Source organism: Tachyglossus aculeatus, chromosome 8 (assembly GCF_015852505.1).
Source record: "Tachyglossus aculeatus isolate mTacAcu1 chromosome 8, mTacAcu1.pri, whole genome shotgun sequence".
In the NCBI taxonomy this organism is placed as follows: Eukaryota; Metazoa; Chordata; class Mammalia; order Monotremata; family Tachyglossidae; genus Tachyglossus; species Tachyglossus aculeatus.
In genome coordinates, this window is record NC_052073.1 from 15,510,583 (window position 1) to 15,521,485 (window position 10,903).

The 10,903-nt window shown below is 44.5% G+C and overlaps 1 protein-coding gene across 1 annotated transcript; it reads right to left on the minus strand.

Annotated features, from left to right (window-relative positions):
* Positions 1–1,538: 1,538 nt before the first annotated feature.
* On the minus strand, positions 1,539–9,826 carry ANKRD60 (ankyrin repeat domain 60). The gene is given in 5 exon segments (XM_038750731.1): positions 1,539–1,698; positions 1,700–1,968; positions 3,156–3,321; positions 4,789–4,919; positions 9,652–9,826. Coding segments are annotated over 5 exon segments (882 nt in total). The 5' UTR covers positions 9,818–9,826; the 3' UTR covers positions 1,539–1,548.
* Positions 9,827–10,903: the final 1,077 nt, after the last annotated feature.

Sequence of the window (10,903 nt, forward strand, 5' to 3'; positions counted from 1 at the left end):
CCTTCCAATAGTGAGCTCTCCTCCCACCTATTCCTCCTACCCACACAAAACCCCCCTCACCCCCGCCCCCCGCCCCAGGGACAGAGCAGAGTCTCTTGAAGGAACACATCGAAAGGAAGTCTTAGCTTCCTGGCCTGGGTTGTATGTTCCTGGTTGATCTAACACCACTAGAATTTCACCTGGCAATACATTTCTCTCTGCTTAGCCTGAGAAGCAGTGTGGCCTAGTGGATAGAGCACAAACCTGGGAGTCAGAAGGACCTGGGTTCTAATCTCAGCTTCACACAGCTGTGTGACCTAGGGCAAGTCACTTCACCGGGCCTCAGTTACCTCATCTGTAAAATGAGGATTACAATCTTAATGTAAAATGAGGATTAAGACTGTAAATCCTATTGGGACAGGGACTCCTTCCCCTCCCCACAGTACCTGCATATATATAAACATATATATATATATATATATATATATATATATAATATATGTTTGTATGTATTTATTACTCTATTTATTGATTGATTTTATTTGTACATATTTATTCTATTTATTTTATTTTGTTAATATGTTTTGTTTTGTTCTCTGTCTCCCCCTTCTAGACTGTGAGCCCACTGTTGGGTAGGGACCGTCTGTATATGTTACCAACTTGTACTTCTCAAGTGCTTAGTACAGTGCTCTGCACACAGTAAGCGCTCAATAAATACGATTGAATGAATGAATGAATGACTGAGTCCAATCTGATTAGCTTGTATCTACCCCAGTGCGTAGTACAGTGCCTGGTACACAGTAAGCACTTCAATGAATACCTTATAAAAAAAACAACAAAAAGCCTCTATCTGAAGTTAAAAGCAAGCAAGGGTAGGTTCATTAGGGCTCATTTTTAGGTTTGGCCCAGCCACTTCCCCAAGCAAAAGCATTCAGGCAGCGAGGTGGTGAAACGTATTTCTAGACTGTGAGCCCACTGTTGGGTAGGGACCGTTTCTATATGTTGCCAACTTGTACTTCCCAAGCGTTTAGTACGGTGCTCTGCACACAGTAAGCGCTCAATAAATACGATTGAATGAATGAATGAATGAATGAACGGTGGCTGGTTCCTGGCAATCAGATCATCAACTTGGCCTTTGCAGCTTTGAACCTCAGGGGTTTTAAGGATTATCTTGTAAACCTCTTTTAGATTATTTTTCTGTTGCTATTCTTTCCTGTTCAAAGAACTAATTACATTTTGACTTTGGACATTCTCTGGTTGGAGAATTGAATTCAACTGGGTTTTGGCTGGTGCTTTCGATCACACATTGTGGATCACACTGAATACAGGAAGTTTCAGTCCAGTAGTTTTCGTCCTAGTTCAGTGTTATTCAGCTCAGTGGCCCCAATTTCAATCTCCTGAAGCAAATAAGTTTCAGGGTCTCGTACAGTGCTATCCCTTCACCTTCGAACTGTTTTCGAAGGGAGGCACTCTTGGACCCCCCAGAGTAGGCATGGGAACATCACGATAACTAGGTGTGTTCAGGAGTCATTAAACCCGGAGTTCTGGAAAACGTGTACATGAGGTAATTTAATATCTGAGCTGAATTAAATGTAATGTTTCCATTACACTTATGGCTAAAACCTCTCTGGAATCACGCGGGGATGTGTATCCTGAAAGTCTATCGGAGAAAGCTTTAGCGTGATTCTGGATGTCTCCATGTCTCCTCAGGTCAGAAATGGAACTCGGTGGAGTCTTTAGATACTTGTAGGCTCCTGCTCTTTGCACTGCTGGATACTCTCTTTTTCCACTGAAAAAGGAAGAGTTTCTGTTCACTCTGCTTGCGCCTCCATTGCCGTGCCAGGCTCATTGCTGTTTGCCCCTTTGAGTCCCTTTCAGAGACTAGTTCCTCGTGTTGCAGAAGTAAATCCACACAGTTAACATTGCCCATGGAAGAAGCAACATGAAGAGCTGTTCTACCCGCTGGAGTTTTTTTCATATAGTCGATACCTGAAAAAGCATAAAAGGCTGACATCAATCAACGGTACTGACTGAGCGCTTACTGTGTGCGATGCACTGTACTAAGTGCCTGGGAAAGTAAATAATACAACAGGGTTGGTAGGCAAGATCTCTGAACACGTGGAGCTTACGTAGCACAGGACAAAAGCGGCATGACCTAGTGGATAGAGTTTGGGCTTGGGAGTCAGAAGGTGATGCGTCCTAATCCCGGCTCTGCCACGTGTCTGCTGTGTGACCTTGGGCAAGTTACCTCACTTCTCTGTACCTCAGTTCTCTCATCTGTAAAATGGGGATTGAGACTGTGAGCCCCACATGGAACAGGGACTATGTCCAACCTGATTTGCTTGTATCTACCCCAGCGCTTAGTACAGTGCTCGGCACAGAGTAAGCGCTTAACAAATATCACAATTATTATTACTACCAACCAAAACAAGTTCTTCTTGTGATCCCGTTTGAAAGTGCAGGCAATATTAAGACCTGATTATATAATTAATGTTTTAAAGAACCCATCTTTAATTCATTCATTCATTCAATCGTATTTACTGAGCGCTTGCTGTGTGCAGAGCACTGTACTAAGCGCTTGGGAAGTACAAGTCGGCAACATATAGAGACGGTCCCTACCCAACAACGGGCTCATACCAGACTCTCTCCTGCCCAGTCCATACTTCACCCAAATCATCCTTCTACACATCTCTAGAACTCCCTCCCCCTCCATATACATCAGACCACCCCTCTCTCCACCTTCAAAGCATTACCAAGGTAATATCTGGTCCCACTTAAGCCCTCTTTTCCCTGGACTGTTCTCCCTTCTGCGTACATCAATCTGTGACCTTTGGACACTTTATATTTGCCCCAACCCCACAGCACTTATGTACATATCTTTAAATTACATACTGTAAATTAATTATTTATTCATACCAATGAATATTAACATGTCTGCTCATTCTGTTGTACTGTACTCTCCTAAACGCTTAGTACAGTGCTCTGAACATAGTAAGAGCTCGATAAATATGACTGACTGAACTCATAGTGACATTAAAAGGCTTCTAGTCTTGGCAAAATACATATTTTCTGTCTAAACTGGAAAAGTCATTGGTTAGAAAGATAACAGACCAAAGAGATGCCGAATGTTTTCTACAAAAAATAGTACATCACAAAAAACAAGGGGTTGATATTACCATTTTGTAGGAAATAGTGTACCACGGATGAGTGGTTTCTATGTGCTGCAATATAAAAGGCCACAAAAGCTCTGTGAGCCACCCATTCCTTCTTCTCCTTGGCTCCTAAGCACTTTGAATGTGCAGTTTGGTAGGAAGAGTCTTCAGTAACTCCCAAACAGGATAGCTGGCAGGAAAACAATTGTAATGAAAGTTAATGCTAATAGAAGTATTTATTTTAAAGAAGAGATCCCCTTAACTCTCCTCAAGAAAATCTTCTCGAGTCCAGTGCTCACAATAAGGTTTCTGATGCTTTTGGGGAGAGCACCAGGAAAACACAGTAAAATTTTCTGAACTGTGGCAGACTCCCAGACAGTTGAGACAGACACAAGCTTATAATGGCCAAGAAGTCCATTTGTACATGGAGTGAACCTAGCAGGCCTCAGTCCAACCCCCAAAACATGACCAAGTGAACTGTTTGCCTCAAGTGAAAAGGGAACTGGACACAGGTGTACATTTTCTTCTTGGAAATAATAATAATAATAATAATAATGTTGGTATTTGTTAAGCGCTTACTATGTGCCAAGCACTGTTTTAAGCACTGAGGGGAGGGTACAAGGTAATCAAGGTTGTCCCACATGGGGCTCACAGTCTTCATCTCCATTCTACAGATGAGGAAACTGAGGCACAGAGAAGTCAAGTGACTTGCCCAAAGTCACACAGCTGACACAAGTGGAAGAGCGGGGATTTAAACCCATGACCTCTGACTCCCAAGCCCGGGCTCTTTCCACCAAGCCATGCTGCTTCCCTAATCAAGTGTCATCTTTGCCTCAGGCAGACCTGGTCACTGTTGAAGCTCAAACTTATGCATAAACAGATAGAGCCAGATAGGTGAAGAGACACAACAAAAGGTGACCCCCCAAATGAAGGATTGCACTTTAAAGAGGTAAAATATTTCCCTTTGGAAAAAAGCTATTTTTTTGTTCCAGTCACCAATGAGTTCAAACACAGCAATCCTGGATTCAGTATCTATCACTTGGTAAATCTTCACTTGGTAAAGGCTTGGGTACCAAACATACACACAGATTCCAAAATCCCAACAGAGGATCCTGCCTTTCCGTCTCAGACCCAGGGAGTGGAGTGAGGGAAAGAGAAATGAAGTGAAGGGAGACATTTCCATTTCTGCTCTGCTCTGGAGAGAGCAAAATCACTACTTTAATTTTCAGTGTCCAGCCTCCCTCCACCTTGGCTCCTGCCATGTCTTGGAAATGGCACCTGTGTTCACAGGCAAAGGGAATTCAAAGGAGAAAGGGGATAAATTAGAGAGGTAAATTTAGAGTTGGGTAGACTGAGATAGACTTTTGCAGAATGCTGTTAAAGACATCATCTCTGTTAGGCTGTGCTGGTGTAGTTCATAGAATATAACATATGAGACAGGTAGAAACACAATGAACAAATACAAGAACAAGAAATAGATAGGAGAAAGAGGAAGGAGGGAGAGAGAGAGAGAGAGAGAGAGAGAGAGAGAGAGAGAGAGAGAGAGAAAGAATGAACTAGGAAATAGAGAAAAAATAAAAAGAGAAAATGTATTTCTCATTCAAAGCTGGGCAAGGACCAGACATTTCTGCTAATCAAATATAAGAAGCACAAACACCTTTTTGATGTCCCCTTCTATTGCAGCCAGGACAAGATCCTCCCATCCATCTTCATGCCAGATACACATTGTAATAATTCCACCAGGAACAATATCATGAAATCTTATTGTAGACTCATCCATCAAGACTCCTGCAGGGAATTTGTTTTGTTTTGGGTTTTTTTTTAAAAAAAAAAAAGAGCAAAGAGTAACTATTACACTGGTCAATTGAAGAGATTCTTTGACCCTGAACATCAAGAACACATCTCTGCACACTTCACTTGATGCCTTTGTGAATTGTTTTGTAATTATTGAGTTTAAAAATCTTATCTTGATTACAGAGCCCCACCAAATGTACACATAGTTCTTATTTTCAAAATCTTCAATCATAGCTTGTAGAGTGTAAAAATGGAAGGGTTAATAAAACATGATTTAGTGTGTCACATTAAAATGCAGGCCCATGTAAAGGCCCTTCACCAGGAGCATAAAGGAGTTGGAAGATCATGGCCGGGGCCGCTCAGGGCGGGGAGCGGGGCGCTCCGGGGCCGGGGCCCGGGAGCTAGCCGAGCTCCACTCTCCAGGTAGGCGCTCCCCCACACCCTTCCCCTCCCCTTGGGTTCTATATTTGTCCATATTTATTACTCTATTTATTTTATTAATGATGTGTCTATATCTATAATTCTATTCATCCATTTTGATGGTATTGACGCCTGTCTACTTGTTTCGTTTCGGCGTCTGTCTCCCCCCCTCTAGGCTGTGAGCCTATTGTTGGGTAGGGACGGTCTCTCTTTATTGCTGTATAGTTCTTTCCAAGTGCTTAGTACAGTGCTGTGCACCTAGTAAGCGCTCAGTAAATACGATTGAATGAATGGGTTCTAATTCCGGCTCCTCCACTTGTCTGCTGTGTGACCTTGGACAAGTCATTTCACTTCCTCTGTGCCTCAGTTACCTCAATCAATCATCATCATCATCAATCTTATTAATTGAGCGCTTACTGTGTGCAGAGCACTGTACTAAGTGCTTGGGAACTACAAGTTGGCAACATATAGAGACAGTCCCTACCCACCAGTGGGCTCACAGTCTAAAAGTTTACCTCTAAAAGTCCCAGTTTACCTCATCTGTAAACTGGGAATTGAGATGGTGAGCCCCTCTTGGGACAGGGACAGTGTCTGACCCAATTTGTTTATATCCACTCCAGAGTTTAGCACACTTAAATACCACAATTAGTATTATTATTATCAAAAATTCTCAGAATATAATGAACCAGCATGCTTCACACACAGTGATCTACACGTGGACTCAAACTACATATAGCTCCTCTTTCTTGATACCCTCGTTTCTCGTCAAACACATTTATGACATCAAATATCTGTTGAGTAATGGGATTATGACCTCAGAGTTGTCTTCCCTCTTCCCACTCTTGGTTTTCCTGGATTATTTCCTTAGGGACTCTAAATGGTCAGGAAAGAAGACCTTGAAAGCAGTCAACAGCTGCTCTGAGCAGTAGACTGAAATAATAATGGTATTTGTTAGGTACTTACTATGTGCCGAAGCACTCTTCTAAGTGTTGTAGTAGATACAAGGTAATCAGCTTTTCCCATGTGGGGACTCACAGTCTTAATCCCCATTGTACAGATGAGTTAATTGAGGCCCAGAGAAGTGAAGTGGTTTGCCGAAGGTCACACAGCAGACAAGTGGCGGGGACGGGATTAGAACTCACGTCCTCTGACTCCCAAACCCGTGCTCTGTAAACTCGTTGTGGGCAGGGAATGTGTTTATTAATAATAATAATAATAATAATAATAATGATGGTATTTGTTAAGTGCTTACTATGTGCAAAGCACTGTTCTAAGCGCTGGGGGGATACAAGGTGATCAGGTTGTCCCACGTGGGGCTCACAATCTTAATCCCCATTTTACAAATGAGGTAACTGAGGCACAGAGAAGTTAAGTCCCTTGCCCAAAGTCACACAGCCGACGAGTGGTGGAGCCGGGATTAGAACCCATGACCTCTAACTCCCAAGCCCGGGCTCTTTCCACCGAGCCACGCTGCTTCCCGTTTATTCTTGTATGGTACTCTCCCAAGCGCTCAGTACAGTGCTCTGCACACAGTAGGAGCTCAATAAATACTATTGGATGAATGAATGAGGGTTGGGGTTCGGAGGGAGGCAGGGATCGCGATGTGGGAGAAGGAGGGGGAGGGAAGGATGGCATGGTCCTGCCCTGGAGGTATCCCTGCTGAGGGGAGATAGCAGTAGGGAGTATCACTGTTTCTTGTATTGTTATAATAATAATAATAATAATAATAATAATAGCATTTGTTAAGCGCTTACTATGTGCAAAGCACTGTTCTAAGCGCTGGGGGGGGATACAAGGTGATCAGGTTGTCCCACGTGGGGCTCACAGTCTTAATCCCCATTTTTACAGATGAGGGAACTGAGGCTCAGAGAAGTTAAGTGACTTGCCCCAGGTCACACAGCAGACTTGTGGTGGAGCCGGGACTCGAACCCACGACCTCTGACTCCAAAGCCCGGGCTCTTTCCACTGAGCCATGCTGCTTCTCTAACTAAAAAGTGCTCAGTAATAATAATAATGATGGTACTTGTTCAGCGCTTAATATGTGCCAAGCGCTGGGGTACATACAAGGTAATCCGGTTGTCCCACATGGGGCTCCCCGTCTTAATCCCCTTTTTACAGATGAGGGAACTGGGGCCCAGGGAAGTTAAGTGACTGGCCCAAGGTCACACAGCAGACAAGTGGCGGAGTCGGGATTAGAAGCAGCGTGGGTTAGTAAAAAGAGCCCGGGCTTGGGAGTCAGAGATTATGGGTTCGAATCCCAGCTCTGCCACTTGTCAGCCGTGTGATTTGGGGCCAGGCACTTAACTTCTCTGCGCCTCAGTTACCTCATCTGTAAAATGGGGATTTAGACTGTGAGCCCCCCGTGGGACAACCTGGTCACCTTGTAACCTCCCCGGCATTTAGAACAGTGCTTTGAACATAGTAAGCTCTTAATAAATGCCATTATTATTATTATTCTCTGGGCCTCAGTTCCCTCATCTGTAAAGTGGGGACTAAGACTGTGAGCCCCCCGTGGGACAACCTGATTCCCATGTATCTCCCCCAGTGCTTAGAACAGTGCTCGGCACATAGTAAGCGCTTAACAAGTACCAATATTATTATTATTATTATATGCCCGTTGTTGGGTGGGGACCGTTTCTATATGTTGCCAACTTGTACTTCCCAAGCGCTTAGTCCAGTGCAGTGCACACAGTAAGCGCTCAATAAATACGATTGACCTCTCCATCCCCCCATCTTACCTCCTTCCCTTGCCCACAGCACCTGTATATATGTTTGTACATATTTATTACTCTATCTTACTTGTACTTATCTATTCTATTTTATTTTGTTAGTATGTTTGGTTTTGTTCTCTGTCTCCCCCTTCTAGACTATGAACCCACTGTTGGGTAGGGCCCGTCTCTATATGTTGCCAACTTGTACTTCCCAACCGCTTAGTCCAGTGCTCTGCACACAGAAAGCGCTCAATAAATACGACTGACCTCTCCATCCCCCCATCTTACCTCCTTCCCTTCCCCACAGCACCTGTATATATGTATATATGTTTGTACATATTTATTACTCTATTTATTTATCTTGTACATACCTATTCTATTTATTTTATTTTGTTAGTATGTTTGGTTTTGTTCTCTGTCTCCCCCTTCTAGACTGTGAGCCCACTGTTGGGTAGGGACTGTCTCTATATGTTGCCAATTTGTACTTCCCAAGCGCTTAGTCCAGTGCTCTGCACACAGTAAGTGCTCAATAAATACGAATGACCTCTCCATCCCATCTTACCTCCTTCCCTTCCCCACAGCACCTGTATATATGTATATATGTTTGTACATATTTATTACTCTATTTTACTTGTACATATCTATTCTATTTATTTTATTTTGTTAGTATGTTACTAGAGAAGCACCGTGACTCAGTGGAAAGAGCCTGGCTTTGGAGTCAGAGGTCATGGGTTCAAGTCCCAGCTCCACCAACTGTCAGCTGTGTGACTTTGGGCAAGTCACGTAACTTCTCTGTGCCTCAGTGACCTCATCTGTAAAATGGGAATTAATCAATCGTATTTATTGAGTGCTTACTGTGTGCAGAGCACTGTACTAAGCACTTGGGAAATACAAGTTGGCAACATATAGAGACAGTCCCTACCCAACAGTGGGCTCGCATTCTAGAACGGGGAGACAGAGAACAAAACCAAACATATTAACAAAATAAATAGAATAGATATGTACAAGTAAAATAATAAGTAAAGATATGTACAAGTAAAATAATAAAATAATAAATAAATAAATAAATTAAGACTGTGAGCCCCCCCCACCCCGCCCCCCGTGGGACAACCTGATCACCTTGTAACCTCCCCAGCGCTTAGAACAATGCTTTTTACATAGTAAGCGCTTAATAAATGCCATTATTATTAGTAGTAGTAGTCCAGTGCTCTGCACACAGTAAGCGCTCAATCAATACGATTGATTGATTGATTGATTGATTGATTGATAGAGAAGCAGCGTGGCGCAGTGGAAAGAGAACAGGCTCTGGAGTCAGAGGTCAGGGGTTCAAACCCCGGCTCTGCCAATTGTCAGCTGTGTGACTGTGGGCAAGTCACTTAACTTCTCCGGCCCTCAGTACCTCATCTGTAAAATGGGGTTAAGACTGTGAGCCCCCCGTGGGACAACCCGATTCCCTTGTAACCTCCACAGTGCTTTGCACATAGTAAGCGCTTAATCAATGCCATCATTATTACTGAATTAGAACCCACGACCTCCGGCTGCCAGGTTTCCCCCCAAAGCCAGGCTGCTGGGGGAGCCCGGGCGGCTGTGCCCACCTTGGTCGAGGTAGAGGAGCCGCTGGCAGTGGAGCGGGATGCCCGCCACCAGCTCCAGCTCCTCCTTGAGTTGGCGTGCGGTGGTTTGGGGCCCGCAGTGGGGCAGCCAGAAGGTCTCTCCGGACAGCGGGAGCAGCACCCGCAGGCCCAAGGACCCCTCACACATCAAGCCACCCACGCCCAGCGGCTCTGTTAGGGACGGGACGGGACTAGACTGGACGCCCACGCCCCGCACGATCCCCCCGCCAACCCCACGGGCCCGGCCCCACCTTCCTTTGTCCGGCCCCGCCCGTGGAAAGAATCATCAGCATCATCATCATCAATGGTATTTATTGAGCGCTTACTATGTGCAGAGCACTGTACTCGGCGCTTGGGAAGTACAAATTGGCAACATAGAGAGACAGGCCCTACCCAACAGTGGGCTCACAGTCTAAAAGTGGGCTCACCATCATCATCAATCGTATTTATTGAGCGCTTACTATGTGCAGGGCACTGTACTCGGCGCTTGGGAAGTACAAATTGGCAACATAGACGGGCCCTATCCAACAGTGGGCTCACAGTCGAAAAGGGGGAGACGGAGCACAAAACCAAACCTACTAACAAAATAAAAGAAATTGAATAGATAGGTACAAGTAAAATAAATAGGGCAATAAATATGTACAAACATATATACATATATACAGGTGCTGTGGGGAAGGGAAGGAGGTAAGATGGGGGGGATGGAGATGGGGACGAGGGCTTCACTTTTCTGGGCCTCAGTGACATCTGCAAAATGGGGATTAAGACTGTGAGCCCTATGGGGGACAACCTGATCACCTTGTAACCTCCCCAGCGTTTAGAACAGTGCTTTGCACATAGTAAGCGCTTAATAAATGCCATCATCATCATGGGACAACCCGATCAACTTGTAACCTCCCCGGCGCTCAGACAGTGCTTTGCAATCAATCAATCGTATTTATTGAGCGCTGTGTGTAGAGCACTGGACTAAGCGCTTGGAAAGTACAAGTTGGCAACATATCGAGACAGTCCCTACCCAACAGTGGGTTTACGGTCTATAAGAGTGGGCTCACAGTCTATTGCACATAGTAAGCGCTTAATAAATGCTATTATTATTACTATTACCCAGGGCTGACCCCGCCCTTCACTGGCCCGGCGTTCATTCATTCAGTCGTATTGACTGAGCGCTTACCGTGTGCAGAGCACTGTACTAACCGCTTGGGAAGTACAAGTCGGCAACACATAGAGACGGGCC